The sequence below is a fragment of the Euleptes europaea genome, chromosome 3 (assembly GCF_029931775.1).
Source record: "Euleptes europaea isolate rEulEur1 chromosome 3, rEulEur1.hap1, whole genome shotgun sequence".
Taxonomy (NCBI): Eukaryota; Metazoa; Chordata; class Lepidosauria; order Squamata; family Sphaerodactylidae; genus Euleptes; species Euleptes europaea.
In genome coordinates this window covers 114,377,573-114,402,756 of record NC_079314.1, presented here as the reverse complement: position 1 = coordinate 114,402,756, position 25,184 = coordinate 114,377,573, and the positions used below count along the sequence as shown (strand labels likewise).

Sequence of the window (25,184 nt, the reverse complement as noted above, 5' to 3'; positions counted from 1 at the left end):
TTCCAACTCTGATTTTACGGAGATTTGAACCTGGAATCTCCCAGTTTGACATTTATTTTTCATTTTTTGCTTCATTTATATCCTGTCATTCTTCCCAACAGGGACACAAAGTGGCTAACATCGTTCCACTCCCTTCTGTTTTATTCTCACAAAGACCTGTCAGGTCAGTTAGGCTATGCTTATGTGACTGGTCCAAGGCCACCCAGCAAGCTTCCATGACAGAGTGGGGATTTGAACCTGGGTATCCCAGATCCTATTCCAATGCTCTAACCACTACATCGCACCAGCACTTAACCACTATGACCACACCACACCTCATGCCTAAGGAATGCACAGATACCAACAAAGCACAATGGTATGATCCAACTGTTTGACCTACTGTTGCACAGAAACCACCACCATATAATATAGATGCTGCAATCATTTATAACTGGCACTTTGGGCTGGGTAAAGCACTCTGCAGTCGTTTCATCCTGACATGCACCACTCAGGGCAAACGGATTAAATATCTGTCATGACTCCCTCTGTCGAGCCCAGTGAGCTCAGACTCTGAGTCTTCAGGGGAAGAGCCTGAGGAGCCGAGGCTAGCAGCCAAGGAAGATCAGAGGGACCAGGGAGGGCCTGGCACCCAGCAGCACCCAGGGCCACCCCACCAGAAACAATGAGGGAAGACCTCGCCACCAGCCCCTGAAACAGCCATCAGGCCTCCTCTGGGCAGGATGCAAACCTGGGCCCATAACCCCCCAGGGCTGGCTCCCACTTTGCAGGCAATGTGGCAGAAGGCAGAGCTGGACGAGGTAGCACAAAGGAGGCAAAGTGCGCACAATCCCACCCTGGATCTGGAGCAGTGCTCTGAGAAGAACAACTTCTTCCCAGAATCCTGGCCAGGCAGCCTCTGGAGCACCAGCACCTGGTGGTTGTGCAGCTGGGCCCAATTACCTCCCAGCCTACTTAGTGGAGGTCTCGGAGGACTGCCTTACTGGATCACTGAGGTCAGGAAGCAATTTTCCTCCAGGCCAGATTGGCCAGGGATCCTGGAGAAGTTTGTTTGCTGCCATATTCTAGGCATGGAGTAAGGGTCACTAGGGGTGTGAGGTAGTTGAGAATTTCCTGCATTGTGCAGGGAATTGGACTAGATGATCCTGGAGTTTCCTTCCAACTCTTTGATTCTATGTCCTATGCTCCAGTGTCAAGGGCCTGGTGCAACTTGGAAGACAACTGACTGGCCTAGAATGCAGGGCAATATTTGCTCTTTGCAGAGGGAGAACAAATCTTGAGTCGGAGACTTGCCTGAGGCCACCAGATTTGATTCCAGTCGTAAAGGAGAGCTGAACTCAACTGTCCTTAGCCCAAATGTAGCACAGTGCTCAACTGAACCGGCATTGGCTCCAACCTGATGTTCTGACTTGGCCTCCTAACAGAAGTGCGCTGTTGAAACGGATGCTATGGCTTAGCTTGTATATAAACACGAGTGTACGAATAAACCAAATCAAAACCATTGATTCCCAATAATCTGCAAGGTCACATTCCTTCATCTGAGATGCCAGTGACGGATCCTTCTGAATGCAAATCATGCTTTCTACCACAGAGTTATGGCCCCTCCTCATGAGCCAAGGTCATGAAACACAGTACATCTTTGCTAAGATTTTTCTTCCATGGGCTCCAGCATCTAATAAGCATTAAAAAAAGAAAGAAATACATATCCAAATAGTCCATTTTCTTTTTAAATTGGATAGTAAATTACCGTGCTTGGGAACACCAGATAATTTACTGCCCTTTGGGCGAGGGGCTGGGAAACAGACTACTTAGCATAATGGCAGTTTATATACCCTGCAAGAGAATCGTTATCAACAGTAAAAATGTTCCTAAACGCCAGCCCTGGTTATCTCTTGAAATATAATTAAGAGATGGCTACCTACATAAACTAAAAAATTCACTGGGTCCAAAGAGTCTCAAATGACCAAGTTGTTTAACTAGTTGTCGAAATGTCGAAATCAAACATTGCGGCATCCGTACGATAACCAAGAAGAATACATTCGTGTCACTGACCGAGTCCCATCAGAAGACCAAAGTTAGAACACAGTTTGCTTTTGTGATTCAGGAAGAAAATGAGCTGTGCTAAACAAACATGCTGTAGTGGCCAGGGATATAATTCTAAATACGTCACCATCGCTAAGGGGACAGGATATATTAGAAATCTAATGTGCAGAACTTGCACTTGCGTGCGTGCCAAGTATAACACTCGGTATATTATTTCAGAGCGAAGGATAAGCCCCGTTCACAGATCCACAGGTAGAGCTTTAACGCATCAGAAAATATTTAAATTTTGACATTTACGCGCTGCCTCTCTGTCAAAAAGTTATCCATCAGGCGGCTCACAGATAAAGAGAGGACAATGAAGCCATCATAAAGTGACAACCGCGGGTAAACAAGAGATAACCAAAGCAAGGAGGAAACGTACTCTTCCAAGGCTCGACGAAAACGCAGAGTCTTAACCTGTGGCCGAAAACTTTGAAAAAGGACATCAACAAGTGAGCCCGCAAAACCTGGGTGCCTTTAGAGAAAAGCTTTGTCTTTTTCTAAGGACACACTGCACCTGGGAAAGTGGGAATGCGAGGTCATCTGCTGAAGCTGGAGGATGAGAGATTCAAAACTGATAAAAGGAAGTATTTCTTCACACAATGCATTGTTAAATTGTGGAGCTCCCTGCCCCAGGACGTGGGGATGGCTGCCAACTTGGAAGGCTTTAAGAGGGGAGCAGACCTGTTCATGGAGGAGAGGACTATTCATGGCTTCTAGTAAAAATGAATACTAGTTGTGATGCATACCAATTCTCTCCGGGATCAGAGGAGCGTGTCTATTCTATTAGGTGCTGTGGAACACAGGCAGGATAATTCTGCTGCAGTCATCTTGTTTGTGGGCTTCCTAGAGGCACCTGGTTGGCCTACTGTGTGAACAGACTCCTGGACTTGATGGGCCTTGGTCTGATCCAGCATGGTCTTTCTTATGTTCTTATGAAAGATGGCACAGAGCTTCCAAGGACAATTCAAACCAGTTCATACAGGGACAAAGGTGCTTGAGAATCCATGGCATCAGACTTCAAATGCCCATACAGCGGCCAGGATCCAATAGTGACTTTGGGGGCATCACCAGGGGGGTGGAAAGGAGATCTGAAGGGTATCATTCTCCCTTTCTCCTGCTTTATCCCCACAACCACCTTATTGGACTGGAAAGTGTGTGACCTACCCAGCGCCACCGGAGAGCTTCCATGGCAGAGTGGGGATTCGAACCTGAGTCTCCGAGCTCTTAGTCTCATTCTAACCACTGCTCTACCTTGACTCCCACCAACCTTCACAAACCACTTTGAAAACTCATCCATTTCAAAAGGCATCACGGGAGGGGCCATGGGTCAGTGGTAGAACATCTGCTTGGCATACAGAAAGTCCTAGGTTCAATCCCCGGCGTCTCCAGTTAAAAGGATCTGGAAGTAGGTGATGTGAAAGACCTCTACATAAGACCCTGGAGAGCCACTACCAATCAGAGCAGACAATATTAACATTGAATGGACCAATGGCCTGATTGAGTATAAGGCAGCTTCATGACATTTGCCATAGGAGCAAGAGGATGGCTACAATCTGAGAGCCCAAAATCCTAAACTTCACGGGTCACACAGAAAACAACACATACTTCTTTAGATTCCAGGTCCCTTATTGCAAACATGTATTACCATCTACCCATAAGGTACTTACGAAGAAACCATCCAAGCATTCTTGAGCAGGTCTTACCATTTTGGAGATGGAGAAGGGGATTATGGTTTTTCTTAAAATTCCATCTTCCAGATTATATAAATTCATTAATATGCAGGTCTGGCAAAGTCATACAAAAGTTTGGAAAATCCAACGCAATCACACTGGTGGCAAGAGAGTCGGGGGTTTTGCGACGGTGACACTCACCTTTGCCGAATTAAAAAACCCACACAGATTTAAATCCGCGGCTACCTACACCTCATATTCTCAACTGTATCTCGTCAAATTCTGCCCCACATTCTAATGTTCAGATTCCTAACATCACAGCATTTAACATCTTGTTACCCTATTTACTGAAAAACCGCCAGCGAGATTGACTCACTCCTCACAATGCAAGTCCTGATAGACTCAATTCGCCCAAGGACACGTTCAATTACAGCTCCGAAAGAAATAAGGAATTGCTAACTGTGTTTACTAGTCTGGCCATGAGAATTTGTATTTTGCTTATGGTGGAATTCCTGTGGAAATCTTATGTAATGCTTTCCCAGTCTGATCAGTAGCCAAAGAGTATTTTAGTGAGGAAAAGAAGAGTTGGTTTTTTGCCGACTTTCTCTACCACTTAAGGCAGAATCTAACCGGCTGACAGTCACCTTCCCTTCCCCTCCCCACAACAGACGCCCTGGGAAGTAGGTGGGGCTGAGAGAGCTCTTAAAAGAACTGTGACTAGCTCAAGGTCACCCAGCTGGCTTTATGGGTAGGAGTGGGGAAACCAACCCGGTTCACCAGGTTAGCCTCCACCGCTCATGTGGAGGAGTGGGGAATCAAACCCAGTTCTCCAGATCAGAGTCCGTCGCTCTTAACCACTACACCACTCTTAACCACTAGTGAGAGATGCCAAGATACGTGGCACAACCCAGAGAACAGGAAGTACTTTTCAATGCCCGTTCATTTCAAATGGCAGAGCCACTCCTACGCAAGAAGCCATCTGGGTGACCTTCGGCTAGTCACAGTTCTCTTAGAGCTCTCTCAGCCCCCACCTACCTCACAGGGCGTCTGTTGTGGGGAGGGTAAGGGAAGGTGAGTGTATGCCAGTATGATTCTTCCTTAAGTGGTAGAGAAAGTCGGCATAGAAAAAGAAAACCAACTGACCAACCAATGAAATGAATGGGACTTGAAAGTGTTCGGCTCTGGCTGGATCGTGCCCTTATACATTCATAAAAAAACATGAAGATACAATCCACATAAATCTTGAGACCCAATGATTGGCCGAATGCCGGCTAATTAAAACAGGAGTTTTTAAAAGACAGATGAATGAAAATGCCGTTTAATGAAATCTTTATTTCTCCCAATTAAGGAAGGAGGAAAAGAAAGGTCAATCTATTCTGATTTATTGCACAGTAGGAAAGGAGGAAGCTGTTTTACATTTATGTCAATGCTTTTTCAAGTACCACTACGAGACATGGGCAACCATGCACAAATATTTCCGGAGGGCGGGGGAAAGAGAGATGCGCACTCTCTACAATGAAGGTACATATGAAGTTTGAGTAAGAAGCTTAATGTACGGCAATAGCTCTGACATGGAGCCAGTCTAAGTTTTCCCATGTCCATTGCATCACAAAATAGCCACAGAAGCACTGACTTGATCCTCCAGCTTAAAAATTTACCGTTTGAAAGCCAGTTCATTTTGGTTAACGCTGCAATCTTAAGCAAACTTGTTTAGAAGCAAACTCCTTTTTGAAACCAGGGGAGCATACGCCACTCAGCTATTATAGGATTGGGGGCATTGTGAGGGGGAATTGATTGTAACTATGCGCTCCGCTGAACCTACACACAGATAATCAAACAACAGCAGCGAACGGATGCAACAAAAGCTATTTAAACAAAATGTTAGATGGATTCCTTATAGAGGCGTCGAGGTTACTACTCTCTGCCAGGTTGTCACAACACTGGAGTTCGCTCCTCTGCAAAATAGCATCCTACAGAGGCAGATTTCAAGAAGGTGGTTACAGTTAGAAACAAAAATCTATTTCGTTAAGTTCTCGGGGACTTGGACATGGATGGAAGCAGGCATCTTGGGAAGACTTCAGTGTTTTAAGAATGGACCTAAAACATTCCAGTGCTCCATACAAAATAGCAAGTGGAATTACATCAGAATTACATCAGAACAACCATAGAGCTAGGATAAGCTATGGAATACTTTCCAGCGACGTTCCTTTAAAGTTGAATATGCTACACAGAACACATTTTGAAAAGGAACAAGCAAGACCACACCACAAATTATTTCCAGGATGTGCTATTTTGCTCCTCTGCAAAACAGCATCCTACATAGGTAGATTTCAAGAAGGTGGTTACAGTTAGAAACAAAAGCTATTTCATTAAGTCCTCGGGGACTGGATGGAACCAGGCATCTTGGAAAGACTTCAGTGTTTTAAGAACGGACCTAAAACATTCCAATGCTCCATGCAAAACAGCAAGTGGAATTAAATCAGAACAACCATAGCGCCAGGATAAGCTACGGAATACTTTCCAGCAACATTTCTTTAACGTTGAATATGCTACACAGAACACATTTTGAAAAGGAACGAGCAAGACCACGCCATAAATTATTTCCAGGAAGTGCTGATATCTACATTTTCATTTATAGTGCTCTGGTTATGAAAATATCTGCAAGGGATTCCAGTGCTATTTAAAAACATACTCTGCTGCAGAGATCGGAAATCCTTTTTTGTTCGGGGGGGGGGGAGAACACGCCACAAAAGTTCCCTACGTATAATCAAATATCACATGCAGTTATTGGAGGTGATTAAGAATTCTCTTGAGGAGAGCGGCCACTGATTTACATCGGTTTTATCGCTGCTGCGAGCGAGGCTCTTTCTACGAGCTGAGCGTCAAGCAAGCAACACGCAGTCTTGAAATAAAGATGGAACGGGCTTTCGGCAGCCGCTCGAGTGCCAATTTGCAAGATAACGTTTCATGCAAAAAATAAGAATACTTGAATGATTAAGGATGAATGTCTCTGGGCTGGCTCCTACCTTTCTTTGCCGCGTCCGCTCTCCGCCGCGCCGGCGATACCAGCTCCTTCACGATCTGCAGGACTTGAATCATTGCTAGTTAGCAAGATCAGAGGCACCAGCTGCTCCTCTGGAATTCCAACAGGTTTCATCCCTACAGATCATTGCGCGCCTCCTGCCTTAAAAGAAGCAGAGCGAAAGCGACGCAGCGGCGCTCCGGCTACCTTCCCGAGGACACGCTTTTCGGCGCCCTGACAGCCACGCCGGCGGAGGTGATGGATTTAAAGTGGCTCCGGCGCAAGGATGCAAAAGGCAGGGCCGGCCAGGCATCCGTCAGCCCACCCGAAAGCATTTTTGAGCCGGGAGCCCTGAGCTAGCCCGGCTCCTTTGCGATGAGGCTTTAGACCGGAGGCGTGGACATGTCTGCGCCTGTCCGAAACTGGAACTTCTGCTCGTTCCAAAGGAAAGCTAACTTCTGCTCCTTCCAGAGCAAAGGTAGCAGAGTGAAGGAAGTAAAGGCATCGAGCTCGTTGAACTTCGTGCCCTTAGTGACACAGCCATAAATCAAGGTTTCAAAGTGCACATATAGCTAACATCCCTTCGGTGCCTGTTTCTTGCCCCTTTCTCGGGCACGCCTGGCTCCAACATTCTACTGCACACAAGTACAATCCTTTGGCACATTATGCTATACCTTCAAAACCCTATGCGTATTTTGGACATTACTTGGTCTCACCGGCAGAGGACTTATTTTCCTCCAAAGTCTTCCTATTGCTTCTGTCAGGTAATTTTAACAACTGGGACTCCAGGAATACATGTTCCACATCGTTACATGAAATGTACACTGATAGTCTTTGGCACCTCCTTACCAACAGCAGCAGCTTAGCAATGTAACGTGCAAAAACAGGGAAGAAATTATGTTTTCCCCCTACAAGCCTGCGAAATAAAAGCCAGCTCTTTTAAAGAATCATAGAATCACAGAGTTGGAAGGGACCACTAGGATCATCTAGTCCAACCCCCTGCACAATGCAAGAAATTCACAACTACTCCCCCCCACACCCCCAGTGACTCTTACTCCATGCCCAGAAGATGACCAAGGTGCCCTCTCATGATCTGCCTAAGGTGACAGAATCAACAATGCTGACAGATGGCCATCTAGCCTCTCCTTAAAAACCTCCAGAGAAAGAGAGCTCACCACCTCCCGAGGAAGCCTGTTCCACTGAGGAACCGCTCTGTTAGAAAATTCTTCCTAATGTCTAGACTCTAAACTCTTTTGATTCAATTTCAACCCACTGGTTCTGGTCCGACCTTCTGGGGCAACAGAAAACAATTCAGCACCATCCTCTATAATGACAGCCCTTCAAGTACTTGAAGATGGTTATTATATCACCTCTCAGGCTAAACATACCCAGCTCCTGCAACCTTTCCTCATAGGACTTGGTCTCCAGAACCCTCACCATCTCTGTTGCCCTCCTCTGGACACGTTCCAGCTTGTCTACATCCTTCTTAAATCGCGGTGCCCAAAACTGAACACAACACTCTAGGAATATGGAAAAGGTTTTTAATTTTAAAACGGATTCTTACAAAGGCTTCTGTAGCCTCAGATTCGGAGAGAGAGAGAGAAAGTCAACTGTGTTCCGGGAAAAGTAAAACGTTCAGATAAACTGCGGGTCATAACTAAGGCAAACTAATGCTCTGGGACCTTTCGACCTCTTTTGTCCACAAAACATGTTGACTGACTTCAGCGGGGAGGCGAGCATCATGTTCACACAGGCCGTTTCCCATTTTGTTGTGCGCCTGTTTCTATCACGGCCCCACTGGAAGGGAAGGGGGGGAGTTGGCAACTTTTCTCCTTCCGCCTAGTCAGCGCAGATTAGCAAGGTCCTGACGCAGAATGCTGAGAAGCGCAAGCATCAAAATGATCTTGTGAAACCGTCCACGTATCATCTGAACATCCTATTCCCAAGACACGGGGCAGGGTGGGGGGGAGAGAATATGAGTGAAGGAACCCAGCAAGCGGCCAAAGCGTGCTGCATTCATATGCGTGATAAACAAAATGATGAATAATTTAGGCCCTTCGTACTCAAGATTTGCTGAATCAACACAATCGTCGCGCGGATGCTATGAGTCTGCCGGAAGAGGGGAACACCACACTCTAGGCCAGGGATCCCGAAACCTTTTTGAACCTGCGGGCACCTTTGGAAATGACACAGCGAGGTGAGTGCAATGACAAAATGGCTACCACAGGAGGCGGAGTCAACAGACCATAAAATGGCTGCCACAGGAGGCGGAGCCAACCACAAAATGTCAGGCAGAGAGATTATGCATAACTTTAACAGGAACTCTTCAACACTTCAGGCAGGAGCTCTGCTTAACAGGGTGCCTTTTTCAATTAACAATATGGCTAAAAACATGTTCTTGCTTACACAGCCAGCGTGGTGTAGTGGTTAAGAGCGGTGGTTTGGAGTGGTGGACTCTGATCTGGGGAACCGGGTTTGATTCCCCACTCCTCCACATGAGCGTCGGAGGCTAATCTGGTGAGCCAGGTTGGTTTCCCCATTCCTACACATGAAGCCAGCCGGGTGACCTTGGGCTAGTCACAGCTCTCTTAGAGCTCTCTCAGCCCTGCCTACCTCACAGGGTGTCTGTTGTGGGGAGAAGAAGGAAAGAAGATTGCAAGCCAGTCTGATTCACCTTAAGTGGTAGAGAAAGTCAGCATATTAAAACCAACTCCTCTTCTTCTTCTGATCCATAACTTTAATAGGAATACTTCAACATTTAAGGCAGGAGCTCTGCTTATCAGGGTGCTTTTTTCATTGAACAATATAGCTAAAAACATTTTCTTGCTTACCCACCACTTCCTTCAGCTGTGCGGTGAAGATCCTCATGGTGTGGGGGCAGCTGCTGCCCAAGCAATGTGCTTTTTTGAATCTGCACAGCCCATCGGATCTTCAATGGACAATCAGAAGCCCAGCTGGGCATAAGCCCCACCTGGCCCCACCCACTTTCTAAAACACTTGGTGGGCACCAGGAAAGGTGTCCGCAGGTACCACGCTGGAGACCCCTGCTTTAGCCTTTCCAGGGATTCACCTCGTCGCCAAAATGAAACTTTCCAAAATGTCAGGGGGGAAAAGAACAGAACAAAACAATAGTAAACCACACTTGAACAACCCAACGAAGCAATTTGTTTCTTGTCACCCCACTAAGGGGGAAAAAAGCACTAGGGCCTTCTATTTTCTGCTGTTCAAGTCTTTCTGTCACTGGTAGTTTTTCCTGGAAAGGTATGCTAGGGAAAGGCAGATGACAACGCTCGCCAGAGTACTAACAAAGAAAATAGCGGCTTAGAAGGGAAGAGGAGGGCATTCCACAGTGAAACAGTTTGAAGGAGGAGGCTTTCTCCTGTAAATTTAATTTTACTCAAGACTCTGCATCCTCCCCTCTCCCGCCCCCCCCTCCCAAATCAGTACCGACACCAGACAAGAAATGTCAAAAGACAAACTGCATCCTTATGGTAGAGAGATGCTTATAAGCTACAAACCCAGTTCTTGGTTAGAATTATGCAAGTGAGAGTATATGGCCTCTTAACTCACACACAACATCTTGGCTGTTGAAAGCACTTTGGTGAAGCTTTTTTCTTCCTTTGCTCAATATGAAATATGAGAGCCGTTGTGGTGTAGTGCTTAAGAGCGGTGGACTCTGATCTGGAGGACCGAGTTCGATTCCCCACTCCTCCACATGAGCTGCAGACTCTGATCTGGTGAACCGGGTTGGTTTCCCCACTCCTCCACATGAAGCCAGCTGGGTGACCTTGGCCTAGTCACAGCTCTCTTAGAGCTCTCTCAGCCCCACCTACCTCACAGGTGTCTATTGTGGGGGGGGGAGGCGATTGTAAGCCTCAGTTTTTCATTGCACAACTAGAAGACCTAATATAGACTGTCCTCAATATTGAATAACCGCAGCCCACTGCTACCTTCTTCCAATTTGGTTTTCGAACTTCTGGCAGAAGTAAACTTGTTTGCAAGTTTTCCTCCGTAAGGGCTAGAAACTTTAGGGAAGGTGGCTCCACCCCCCAAGTGAATGCCCGCGTGTGTGTTTGATTCCCCACTTCTCCACATGAGCGGCGGACTCTAATCTGGTGAACCAGGTTGGTTTCCCCACTCCTCCATATTCAGCCTGCTGGGCGACCCTGGGCCAGTCACAGTTCTCTCTGAACTCTCTCAGTCCTTCCTGCCTCACAGGGTGACTGTTGTAGGGAGGGGTTACTTCCATATAGGAAGGGAAGGTGATTGTAAACTGGTTTGATTCTCCTTTAAAAAGGGTAGAGAAAACCAGCATATAAAAACCAACTCCTCTTCTTCCTCTTGCTGCCTTCAACTTTTCCTAGCATGATGGTCTTTTCCAGTGACTCTTATCTTCTCACAATTTGAACAAAGTATGATAGCTCTTACTCGTAAAGAAATAATCATGCGAGAAAGATCACATCCTGCACCTTGTGGTGCAACTGTAGCTACGCAGATTTTTAACTCTCCTTATACCATTGGGGAGGGGTGCCCTGACTTGGATGGCCCAGGATAGCCAGATCATATCAGATCTCAAAAGCTAAGAAGTATCGGCCCTGGTTCATATTTGAATGGGAGACCACCAAGGAACTCCAAGGTTGCTACACAGAAGCTGGCAATGGCTAACCACCTCGGCTCATCTCTTGCCTTCAAAACCCTATGGGGTCGCCATAATTCAGCTTCTACTTGATGGCACTTTCTACCACAAGAAGAAGAGGAAGAAGAGGAGGAAGAAGGAGAAGAGGGAGAATCAAAGAATCATAGAGGTCCAAATGCTGTCCCTCAACCCCTGAGAGCCAGCATGGTGTAGTGGTTAACAGCGGCAGACTCTAATCTGGAGAACTGGGTTTGATTCCCCGCCCCTCCACATGAGGAGCGGACTCTAATCTGGGAAACCAGGTTCATAGCATCATAGAGTTGGAAGGGACCACCAGGGTCATCTAGTCCAACCTGAACAATGCAGGAAATTAACAACTACCTCCCCCCCACACACCCCCAGTGACCCCTACTCCATGCTCAGAAGATGGCCAAGATGCCCTCCCTCTCATGATCTGCCTAAGGTCATAGAATCAGCATTGCTGACAGATGGCCATCTAGCCTCTCCTTAAAAACCTCCAGGAAAGGATAGCTCACCACCTCCCAAGGAAGCCTGTTCCACTGAGGAACCGCTCTAACTGTTAGAAAATTCTTCCTAATGTCTAGACAGAAACTCTTTTGATTTAATGAGAAGAGGCAGAAGAGTTGTTTTTTACATGCCAACAAGGAGACTCAAACTGGCTTACAACAGCCTTCCCTTCCTCTCCCCACAACAGACACCTTGTGAGGTAGGTGGGGCTGCGAGAGTTGAGAGAGAACTGTGACTGGTCCAAGATCCCCCAGCTGGCTTCATATTGAGGAGCGGGGAAACCAACCCAGTTCACCAGATTAGAGTCCGCCATTCATGTAGAGGAGTGGGGAATCAAACCCGGTTCTCCAGATTGGAGTCCACCCCTCTTAACCGCCACACCACGCTGCAGGGAGGGAGGACAGATAGTCGCAGCAACCAGCCGTCCCGCTCATACAGTTCAATTATTACACCAGATAATATAAGCTTAGACCGGTTACCTCCAATGCGAGACAGCAACACTGAACACGAACGTACCTCTGATCAGGTTGATTATGAACATCATCCTTTAACCTGAATAGAAGGGGGGGAAACCCTGAGATTAACGGCAGATCAAGGACAAACTACAAAAAGATCAAGGATACCGATAAAGACTACCATAACTACTTTTTTAACCATTCTTTGCGGCGTCAGAACGAGGGCCTTCCATTCCGATTACTCAGCTGTCATCAGTCAAGACCAAAAATGTCTCCATTAACGCAATTAGAATTCGGTATTCACTGAAAAGCAGCTTCTTTTTTATTTTTAATGAGGCCCGTTGCCAGAAGGCAGCACATTTACAGCATAGAGCGCAGCCAAAAACCCATTCTTCAAACCCTCTGCTCGACGTGTCTCGTGCTTGCAGGATCGTTTTTTTGTAAATCGGATGACTCCCCCCAGCAAATCCTCCCTCCCACTCTGCATTCCCAAGGTCTAGCAAATCCGAACATCGTGCCTTAAGGTTTTGAAAGAAAGGCTATCAGAAAGGCTTGCTATGATACAGCCGGTCTGAAAACGCATCAGTCAGCTACCACTTTGTATACTGTCAAATAAAAGGAGCTGAAGGGAGTACACAGAAGGAATATTAACCCTAGACACATTCTTGAAATGTAAAGGTAATTGCTGCCTCTCCACTGGGAACGATGACAGCTTTGCGGAAAAGGAGAGCTCCGTCAGTGGCTACCAGCCATGGTAACTAAAGGGAATCTCTACCTTCAGAGGAAGTCAACCTCTGAATCCCAGTGCCAGGAGGCAGCATCAGGGGAAGGCTGCAGCCTCTGTGCCCTGTTGTTGGAGCTCCAGAGTAATTGGTTGGACAGGATGCTGGACTCGATGGACCACTGGTCGGATCCAGCAGGGCTCTTCTTATGTTCTTAGGATGCTGGATGGACCACTGGTCCGATCCAGCAGGGCTCTTCTGATGTTCTTAGGATGCTGGATGGACCACTGGTCCGATCCAGCAGGGCTCTTCTGATGTTCTCAGGATGCTGGACTAGATGGGCCACTGGTCTGATCCAGCAGGGCTCTTCTGATGTTCTTCGGATGCTGGACTAGATGGGCCACTGGTCTAATCCAGCAGGGCTCTTCTGATGTTGTTAGGATGCTGGACTAGATGGGCAGCTGGTCTAATCCAGCAGGGCTCTTCTTATGTTCTTAGGATGCTGGACTAGATGAACCACTGGTCCGATCCAGCAGGGGTCTTTGTGTGGTCTCAGGAAAAGAGATCTCCCTTCTATCTCTAGCAAAACAGATGACTGCTACTGAGGCCAGAGCCACACACACCTCTTGCGACTAATCCAAAGCAGATGTTTAACTTGGAGAGCCAGTATTGTGTAGTGGTGAGCGAAGAAGAAACAAGAAGAGTTGGTTTTTATATGCCAACTTTCTCTACCACTTAAGGAAGAATCAGACCGGCTTACAATCACCTTCCCTTCCTCTCCCAACAGACAACCTGTGAGGTAGGTGGAGCTGAGAGAACTGTGACTAGTCCAAGGCAACCCAGCTGGGGAGCGAGGAAACAAATCCACTTCACCATAAGAGGAGAAGTTGGTTTTTCTATCCGGATTTTCTCCACCTTTAAGGAGTCTCAAAACGCCTTAACAATCGCCATCCCCTTCCCCTCCCCACAACAGGCACCATGTGAGGTAGGTGAGGCTGAGAGAGTTCTGAGAGAACTGTGACTAGCCCAGCAGGCTTCGAGTGGAGGAGTGGGGAACCCGATTCACCAGATTAGAGTCCGTCGCTCAGGTGGAGAAGTGAGGAATCCAGATTAGAGTCCACTGCTCTTAACCACTAGACTCTGCTGGCTCCCAGACTGAGATCTGGGAGACCCAGGTTCGAATCTCCACTCTGCCATGGACGCTTGCTGGGTGACCCTGGGCCAGTCCCACCCTCTCAGCCTAACTATCTCACAGGGTTGTTGTGAGGATAAAACGTAGGAGAGGAAAACAACGTAAGGCCCTTTGGATCCTCACTGGAGAGGAAGGCGGGGTATAAAGTTCATTAAATAATAAATAACTCCCCATAAAATCTCTGTGAGTATTTTTGTATCCAGGTACCGTGCGTGGAAGGGGGGGGGAAGCACATACATGTGGTGAACGCATGAATGGCTGTGCCACTGCATGACATCCAAGATAAAGAAAGTTCACCAATTAAAGCTACTGGAAAGCTGGTTAAGTGGCATGAAGCCAAGCTGGAAGTGAGAAAAAAAATTAGAGGCTATCGAGAGGCCTAAGAATCCTGCTATCAATTTAGCAGCAACAAGACTAAGCTTCAGACCCGTCATTACCACCTCCAGAAGAGAGACAAGGTCATACAAACATTAAAAGCAGCATCGGCTTTCTCTCCTTCCTACTGACAACTTTGCTCCACCAAGAATGAAGCCAATTCTGCTCCAATCCTCAAGAAATCCTCAGTTTAGATATAACCCAATAGGCATACAGGGAATGGGGAAAGAAGAAGAAGAGGAGGAAGAGGAGCAGGGAGAGAAGGAGAAGAAGAGGAGGAGGAAGAGGAGGAGGAAGAAGAGTAAGAGGAAAAAGAGGAAGAGGTAGAGAGGTGGAAGAGAAGGAGGAGAAGAAAGAAGAGGAAGAGTTGGCTTTTATATGCCGATTTTCTCTACCACTTAAGGCAGAATCAAACCGGCTTACAATCACCTTCCCTTTCCCTCCCCACAACAGATACCCTGTAAGGTAGGGGAGGCTGAGAGAGCTGTGAGTAGCCCAAGGTCACCCAGCTGGCTTCATGTGTGTGGGAGTGGGGAAATAAATCCAGTTCTCCAGATCAGACTCCACCGCTCCAAACCACTGCTCTTAACCACTACACCACGCTGACATCGAGATGTTTAGAAACAGTGGAGTGAGGAAAGCCAGCACTCTGCATTTATCACCCAGCCCACGTGGGGCAACACTATTATTAAGTGGGGATGTACGAGGCACAGCCATCTGTTCCTTTCCTTGCTGTTTCTGCACAGCATCGTTGATTTAAGATTCTGGCTCCAAATGCTACAAAGGCATATGCGTTTGGCAGGTTTATCTTCCTTTCATAGTATTTGAAGCGCACACTTTAAAAAAAAAATCAGCTCCTTTACAGGCACCCAGAAATCACACACACACGAACTCATGAAGCTGCCTTCTACTGAATCAGACCCTCGGTCCATCAAAGTCAGTACTGTCTGCTCTCCATGTTCATGGAGGAGAGGGCTATCCATGGCTATTAGTCAAAATGGATACACTAGTCATGATGCATACCTTTTCTCTCCAGGATCAGAGGACCATGCCTCTTATATTAGGTGCTCTGGAACACGGGCAGGACAATGCTGCTGCAGTCGTCTTGTTTGTGGACTTCCTAGAGGCACCTCGTTGGCCATTGCGTGAGCAGACTGATGGACTTGATGGGCCTTGGTCTGATCCAGCATAGCTTTTCTTATGTTCTTATGTTCATGATGCATACCTATTATCTCCAGGGTCCCAGGAGCATGCCTATTATATTAGATGCTGTGGAAAACAGTCAGGACAATGCTGCTGCAGTCATCTTGTTTGTGGGCTTCCTGGAGGCACCTGGTTGACCACTGTTAAGAGACTGCTGAACCTGATGGACCTTGGTCTGATCCAGCATGGCTTTCCTTATGTTCTTATTGAAAGAGTTCTAAAGACATCTCTGACTTTTCCCTAGGCTTTGAAGACAACCTGGGTCTCGCTGAAGGTGTGTGACATCAAATACAAGACTCTGCCTTCCTGGGATGAGACAGGTATCACCCCAAAATTCTGGCAGACTACCAAGCCTAGCTAAGATTTCCAGATCCCTTTCCCTACCGATCCAAAAGTTGACACACAATGAAAGAAAGCACATTCACACATATTTTAATCTCACATAAATCCCACAATAATTCCATAAATCTGTATTATTCAAAATACCAGTTCTGGAGGGAATGAACTAATTCAGGTATTTTCTAGTTTGCAGCTATGATAAAAAGGGAACCCTTTGATTCCAGATTCCCTTGCACTAAACGTATATTGAAGGATATAGTTGGAGATTCTTTACCAAACTACTTCTGTCCAGGAAGAGAAGTAAAAAATTATACAAGGAGTTGGTTTTTAAATGAAGATTTTCTCTACCTTTTTGAGGAGAATCAAACCGGCTTACGATCTCCTTCCCTTCCTCTCCCCACAACAGACACCTTGTGAGGTAGGTGAGGTTGAGAGAGCTTGAAGAGAGCTGTGACTAGCCCAAGGTCACCCAGCAGGCTTCATGTGAAGGAGTGGGGAAACCAACCCGGTTCCCCAGATTAGAGTCTGCCGCTCTTAACCACTACACCACACTTGCTTTCCCAGTCACTCAAAGTCACTCAAGATATATATCCACCGGTTCTGCTACTAACCTTTAATTTGTCACTGCACTTAACAGAAATAACTCAGAAGAAATAAAATGAGCTTGTTAACTGCCAAGTAGCTGCCAAGCTCTCCAGCTTTCGGGATAAGCCAAGTTCACCAACTGCCTTTGCTGACAACGTGTTGGCAATCCACATCACGGCTTACTGGAAACGCTGTAGAGCTGACAGGTATGCATTATGTTTTCGAGTTTAGAGGGTCTCTCATGTCCTTTTCAAGGAGCACACATCTGTGAAGTCTTTATTTTCTTCACCTTCCTTCCATTACAGAACCTATTCTGTGTAAGGACCTATGAAGCATTAGAGAATCCGTAATTGATCCCACTCTGCTCAGTGGCCAAGAGGCATCAGAGCCTAAGGTGCAACAGCTATTAGACCAGGGCTGTCGAACTCAATCATTACGAGGGCCGGATGTGACATTGTCACTTGGTCAGGCTGGGCCATGCCTCGCCAGCCCAGACTGAGAGTACACCACGCTACCTCTCTGACTCCAAGAACCTGTTCAGAATATCAACAGCTTCCTGGGAATTAGGTGGGGAAGAAAGGTAGATCCAAAGAGTTCCTGGCTTGCAGTCCTGTGCACACTAACAGTAAACCCTGCTGAGCCCACGGGAGGGTTACTTCTGAACAATATATTTAAGGATTAAATGGCACACAGCAACAAAATTGTACAGAAGGGAGAGAGAGAAAAAACGTGAAGTCAGTCAACACGGTCGTTTTCAAGGACAGCTGGATCCACGATTAACCTTCTCATGCTAACACTGAAAAGCCAGGCAGTTCTGTCAGAAGTAAATGAATCCCCGGAAACTTAGGATTCTTTTCACCTCCGCCCGATTCGAAGAGACAGTCGGAGAAAAAGGGTCCGCCGCTGCCCTTATTCATCAGCATTCTGCTCTTGGTGGGGAGGGAGAGGGCGAATGAGACAATTACCCGCCTTCCCATCACCCGGAAACATGAAGGTAACCACGCCACTGCATCTGCCACAGCCGGTTAGCGAGATCAAAAAAACTCCGCCGCGCATCACATGTCCGCGGCAAGATTTAATCAGCAATATAATAGGATGCAGCCCTGACGCGGAAGACACGGGTCTTCATTTAGCCGCCGGAAGGAACGCAGGTTCATCAGAGGCGCGCGGCAGACAAGACAGCTGCAATCAATTCTGGCTAGCAAAGTGCGCCTTTTACTTTATCCAATAAAAACTAGGATGCATTAAGAGACGTATTGTCAGAAAGCCTTCGGTTTAAACACACTTGATGTCAAGCTCCTCGCCGGCGATGGAAGTTATCCACTTCCAACAGTAATTCAGACGCTGCCGTCAACGGCGTTTAACTTTAATAAGAATTAGGAGATTGGGGGAAAGAGTTATGCGAGGTTTTTTTGGCCCTGGCACCGGACTGGTGGAACGCTCTGTCTGGTGACATCAGGACGCCAGGCCTATGGCTGAGGACAGCCGCGACTGTCATCAGCTGGCCTCCCTATTCTCCCCGCTCCTGGTATATTATTAATGTCAACTGAGGGGTAACCTGCTAGGAATATCTGGCAACAAGAGTAGCCATCTGTAGCTTTGTGGTTTTTAAGTTTTAAATTGGGACTTTATTGCTTTAAATTTAGATTTTGTGGTTAATTTTATTATTGATGTATTAATGTTTTTGTATGATGTTACCCGCCCTGAGCCGGCTTCGGCCGGGCAGGGAGAACTATAAATCACAAAACAAATAAATAAATAAAATAAACTGCGAAGTGCATAACGTCGAAAGAACAATTGCGTAATGTGTAGCTGGGATACAGGACTGACTGTTTTCTGCTTGTGCGACGTGAAACACATACCGCAACAGTGGGTGATTGCCATTGGTAGTGGTGGAAAGCGCCGTCAAGTTGCAGCTGATTCATGGTGACCCCCGTAGGGCAGGGATGTCAAACATACAGCCCCTTGCAAGGTCTTATCCGGTTCGCGAGCCAGCTGAGGCATCCACCCCCCTCCAGTCCCGATCTGGGATGGCGAGGCACGACATGGCACGACCAAATGATACTTATGTCATATCCTGCCCTCATAACAAATGAGTATGACACCCCTGACGTAGGGTTTTCAAGGCAAGAGACAAACAGAGGTGGCTTGCCTCTGCGTAGCAATCCTGGACTTCCTTGGTGGTCTCCCAACCAAGTACTAACCAGGTCCCAACCAAGTTCTAGCATTAACAGCCTGATCTGGGGAACCGGGTTTGATTCCCCACTCCTCTACATGAGTGGCGGACACAAATCTGATGAACCAGGTTGCTTTCCCCACTCCTGCACATGATGTCAGCTGGGTGACCTTGGGCTAGTCGCAGCTCTTAGAGCTCTCTCAGCCCCACCTACCTCCCAGGGTGTCTGTGGTGGGGAGAGGAAGGGAAGGCAATTGTAAGCTGGTTTGATTCTGCCTTAAGTGGTAGAGAAAGTTGCCATATAAAAACCAACTCCTCTTCTTCAAGTCTTGCAATGTGAGGGCTGCAGCTTCCTTTATAGAGACAATCCTTCTCTTACTGGGTCTTCCTCTTTTCCTGCTGCCTTCACCTTTTCCTACCTTGTTGGTATTTTCAAGTGACTCTTTTCTCATAATGTGACCAAAATATGATAGCCTCCATTTAGACACCTTAGGTCCTAAGGAGAGTTCAGGCTAGGGAAGTCACCCTATATTACTCTTTATGAATCATCTCTCAGCAGAAGTTCAGCCAGTGGCTGACATAGAATCATAGAGTTGGAAGGGACCACCAGGGTCATCTAGTCCAACCCCCTGCACAATGCAGGAAATTCCAAACTACCTCTCCCCCCACACCCCCAGTGACCCCTACGCCATGCCCAGAAGAATGGCCAAGATGCCCTCCCTCATCATCTGCTTAAGGTCATGGAATCAGCATTGCTGACAGATGGCCATCTAACCTCTTCTTAAAAACCTCCAGGGAAGGAGAGCTTACAATCTCCCAACTGTGTGATGATTTGAACCCAGACCTCTTTATCTCAAGCCCAACACTCTTAAGCCAAGACAGACCACCCAGGGAGGGTGCAAAAGGCACAGAGAACCTTGTGACCATGAAAAGGTTTTTTAAAAAAAAAAAAGAAAAAGAAAATTCATACACCTTTTAAAAAAATAGCATTTACAAAGGTTTGCAACTAGTCAGTACATGAAAACTACACAGATGCACCACTAAAGAATGGCTGCATAACACAGTAATGTTTGCAAATTATTATTTGCCAACAGCAGAAGTACACAGACAGAAGTCTAGATTGCCTGGGCAAAGGGGAGGATTCTAAAAACTTATACCGCAGCCAGCAATGCAAACCGGCTGAAACTACTAGCAGATGTGGGACCCGTTTCCCTCCTTAATTTCCATCCCCTGTTCAGATAACAGTGGTTGAGTCCAATTAGAAAGGACATCAACTTAAGAAACACCAAGAAGCTACACAAAAGTGGGAGTTTTTTTAAACTAAAGATCAATGTCTACATGGCCAAAAATAGCTACAAGACATCTCATGTGTCCTTCTAAAACAAACATAAGAGATAAGTATTTGAAGACTAACTGTGTGGCCATGAATTATTCAGTGGTGTGCGCGTGTGTTTGCCTTCACGTCACGGCTGACTTATGGTGACCCCATTGGGTTTTCAAGGCAAGAGATGTTTGGAGGTAGTTTGCCAATGCTTGCCTCCACGTCAAAACCCTGGTGATCCTTGGTGGTCTCCCATCCAAGAGCTAATCATGGCTGACCCTGATTAGCTTCTGAGATCTGACAAGATCAGACTAGCCTGATCAGGCTAACTCTACGAGGGGTTGCCATAAGCCAGCTGCGACTTTACACCACTACCAATCCAATTTGAGTCCCACTGAGAAAGGTGGACTTTATAGTAAATATAGGTATCACAATGCTAATCTAGACAGATCTCGGAAGCTAAGCAGGTTTGGTACTTGGAAGGGAGACCTCCAAAGAAGACTCTTGCAGAGGAAGGCAATGCTAAACCACCTCTGCTTCTGACATGCCTTGAAAGTTCTTGCTGGGGTTGCTGTAAGTCAGTTATGATTGACAGCACCTACATAAGTATTGTAAACAAGAGGCAACCACAGATAGGACTACTGTCCACTAAAAGCTTAGGACTGTTTAGCTTGGAAAGAAGGCGGTTAAGGGGAGATATGATAGAGGTCTATAAAATTATGCATGGTTTGGAGAGAATGGACAGGGAGAAGCTTTTCTCCCTCTCTCATAATACTAGAACGCGGGGTCACCTGCTGAAGCTGGAGGGTGAGAGATTCAAAACAGATAAAAGGAAGTATTTCTTCACACAACGCATAGTTAAATTGCGGGACTCCCTGCCCCAGGATGTGGTGATGGCTGCCAACTTGGAAGGCTTTAAGAGGGGGGTGGACACATTCATGGAGGAGAGGGGTATTCATGGCTACTAGTTAAAATGGATACTAGTCATGCTGCATACCTATTCTCTCCATTAGAGGAGCATGCCAAATATATGAGGTGCTGTGGAACACAGGCAGGATGGTGCTGCTGCAGTCGTCTTGTTTGTGGGCTTCCTAGAGGCACCTGGTTGGCCATTGTGTGAACAGACTGCTGGACTTGATGGACCTCGGACTGATCCAGCATGGCTTTCCTTATGTTCTCTCTAGAATCAGAGGAGCATGCCTATTATATTAGGTGCTGTGGAATACAGGCAGGACAATGTGAACAGACTGCTGGACTTGATGGGCCCTCTTGGTCTGATTCAGTTTTTCTTATGTTCTTAACACTGGCAGGATAATGCTGCCGCAGTCGTCTTGTTTGTGGGCTTCCTAGAGGCACCTGGTTGGCCACTGTGTGAACAGACTGCTGGGCTTGATGGGCCTTGGTTTGATCCAGCATGGCCTTTCTTATGTTCTTATGACAGTAAAGTAGGACACCAGGGGTGTTAGAACAAGGGCTGTTTGCGTCATTCTCCAAAGCAAGGCCTAAACCAACACAATGGAGCCCCACAGCCAAGCTTCCCATACTCAAAGACGATAAAGTTGGTTTCTGAAGCGCTTATCCCCCTTATTTCTTTATTCGCTTATCTCTGGAAAGGCATTTGCGAACAATGCCAAGGCCGACGCTGGCTACATCCTTGCAGCTGCGTTATTCATCTTTCTTCTGAATGCTTTAGCCGTTAACATTCGCAGTTACAGTCCGAGTTATTAAATTTCCCAAGTGCTCCATAATTGCTACGCAAAGAAAACCGCCAGACAATTCGTTGGATTCTGGGCTTCTGTCTCTGCAAAAACAGTGATAACAACCTACTAAGCAGCTGACCTTTCTGCCGAGGAGCTGACGCCGACCAAATCCCTACGCAATCTTAACACATTGTTTTTAACGAAAAGGTCACGGAGCGTGTCATGTTAGTAGGGGTGACGTTTCATAAGCGAACCTCCCATGGAGTATTTTTCCCTCTTCTTGCCCAACCCCCGGGACGAGAAGCACCCCCAGTAGTCCACCGTTCCCTGCAGCTTCTTTCTGCGAATGCCACCACAGAATCCCGTCTTGATGCTTAATTTTACAAATGCAGATAGCAAACCAAGAAATATGCCACGATTGCTGCAATGTCAGGTGGATGACAAAGTTCGGCACTTTTCCCCCAGGGCAATAGTGTTCCTGATTCTGAAACACGCAAGTCAAAAACAGAGGTTCCACTCTGACATCCGTCCGTCCAGCTCTTCTCTCTCTGAAACTGGATCCCGCATCGTCCCAACGAAGAAACCCCCATCTTCCAGGAGCAGTAAATTTATTTGTATGCGGCCATAGGCCTTCGCAAAACACCATCCACAAAGTAGTTGCCGGAAGGAATCAAAGAGCAGACGAGGGACGATAAGGAAAGACAATACACACAGACCACTTCGTACCGGGCAACCAGGTAAGCTGAGTTTGCCCCAACCTCACTACAAGCACCAACAACACAGAAACATAGAGTTGGAAGGGACCTCCAGGGTCACCTAGTCCAACCCCCTGCACCATGCAGGAAATTCACAGAATCATAGAGTTCGAAGGGACCACCAGGGTCATCTAGTCCAACCCCCTGCACAATGCAGGACATTCACAACTACATCCCACCCCACACCCCCAGTGACTCTACTCCATGCCCAGAAGATGGCTAAAATGCCCTCCTTCTCATGATCTGTCTAAGGTCATAGGATCAGCATTGCTGACAGATGGCCATCTTGCCTCTGCTTAAAAACCTCCAGGGAACAAGAGCTTACTACCTCCCAAGGAAGCCTGTTCCACTGAGGAACCGCTCTGACTGTTAGAAAATTCTTCCTAATGTCTAGATGGAAACTCTTTTGATTTAATTTCAACCCGTTGGTTCTGGTCTGACCTTCTGGAGCAACAGACAACAACTCGGCACCATCTATATGACAGCCCTTCAAGTACTTGAAGATGGTTATCATTTCACCTACCAGTCTTCTCCTCTTCACAACCACCTCCCCCTCCATACCCCCAGTGACCCCTGCTACATGCCCAGAAGATGGCAAAAAACCTCCAGGATCTCTGGCTGTTTTGAAGTCCCAGTCTCATAAGCAGAGTCTGTGCAGCAGTGTCTTCCCATGCCAGCATCTCCCCTCCCTGCAGTAATGCTAGGGAGAAATAGTGCTATAGCACAGACTCCCCACCTCACCCACATAACTCTGGACTTCCAACATTCCCAAGGGGCAAAGCCAGCCTCCCATCTGCTGTGCCTCCTTCACCACCACAAACAGATGCAGAAGAAAGGCGATGGGACAGTTTTCCTATCCACAAGCAAGAAGCACTTAAATGACAGAGATAGATATCCAAGCAAAAGGATGATACTCATAAGGGGACACAGGGCAGCAAAATCGATATCCTACATAAATTCCACCTTGCTAACAAAACACAAAAAAACACGCCCTCCTTACAGCTGAAAGGCACCTTCAAAACATCTTCAAAACGGAAAGAAGCTTTTTTTTTTCCAGACCTAGAGAAGAGCCCTAGCCCAGGGGTGGGACAGTTACTCGGCGAAGGGCCCTGGTAATGTTTGCAATTCCGTGCTTTTATTTATCTCTGCAGTCACGAGGACTGGATCGTTACACTCCCATGAATACCTCCCCATTCAATTCCGTGGGGCTTGCAGGGGGGAGATTTCCAGGTGGATATTTCTGTTTAAACAAGGGAGGCAGGGCAGGGGAGAGGGGCGAGCAGAGAGCAGGCAAACGATCAAGACCCCCCCCCCCGCTTCATTCAGAGGTCACCGTGACAGTGAAAACTCCCCGACGCTACTGGAGAGGTTTGCTTTTAACAACAAGAAACCTAATACACCACCTTTGTTTTGAACTCCAGGCCTCGGGTATTCTCCAAAGAATATGTACTCACTCATGACTGATATCCTCTGTTCTTATAGTCCCAGGCAGGTTTTAAGGTAAGGTATCTTGTCCAAACTTTCTCAGAGGTATACATGTCCTAGCCAAAGGGAGAAAGAAAAAACACAAAACAGAAAAGCAATATTAATTTCACAATATATCCATGTCATTTAACGTAGTACATTAAACAATATATATCTATGTCGTTAAATGTAGTACATTAAACAACAAATGTAATGCTTACAAGCAAACCCCTAAAGACCAACTAGGCAAAAGAAAAACTATACTCTTAAGCAGGAATGACTCCCATGGGGGTACAATTTATTAATCAATCCTGATATGCAGTACACAACATCTTTTCTCCCCCCAGCATTACGGGGGGTGGGTGACACATCAGTAGTAAATGTAAAACTAAGTACAAATATAGCAAATCCATAGTTTTTCCACATTGCTCCGGGGCCATAGCCCCAAGGGGAAACTGACCTTCCCTTCTTCTGGGAATATTGTGCGTGTGTAAAGAGCCGTCAAGTCACAGCCGACTTATGGCAATCCCAGCAAGGGGCCTTCAAGACGAGTGATTAAACAGAGGTGGTTAGAATAATAGAATTTGAAGGTACCACCAGGGTCATCTAGTCCAACCCCCTGCACAATGCAGGAATTTCACAACTACCTCCCCCCCACACACACTCCCAGTGATCCCTACATGCCCGTAAGATGGCCAAGATGCCCTCTCGCTCACAGAATCATAGAATTGGAAGGTACCACCAGGGTCATCTAGTCCAACCCCCTGCACAATGCAGGAATTTCACAACTACCTACGCCACACACCCCCAGCGACCCCTACTTCATGCCCAGAAGATGGCCAAGATGACCTCCATCTCATGAACTGCCTAAGGTCATAGAATCAGCATTGCTGACAGATAGCCATCTAGCCTCTTCTTTAAAACCTCCAGGGAAGGACAGCTCACCACCTCCCGAGGAA

General features: G+C 46.9%; 1 protein-coding gene across 3 annotated transcripts in view; it reads right to left on the bottom strand.

Moving 5' to 3' along the window:
* The window catches only part of USP6NL (USP6 N-terminal like), a 170,342-nt gene that overhangs the window by 127,711 nt on the left and 17,447 nt on the right, over positions 1-25,184 (bottom strand). For 2 of the 3 annotated variants that reach the window (XM_056845927.1, XM_056845929.1), the window contains exon 1: positions 6,779-6,901. In XM_056845927.1, the coding sequence (XP_056701905.1) occupies positions 6,779-6,851 (73 nt within the window). In that variant the 5' untranslated portion in view covers positions 6,852-6,901. Of the gene's footprint in view, positions 1-6,778; positions 6,902-24,215; positions 24,303-25,184 lie in introns of those variants that run through there. The other variant, XM_056845928.1, reaches the window with a different exon arrangement.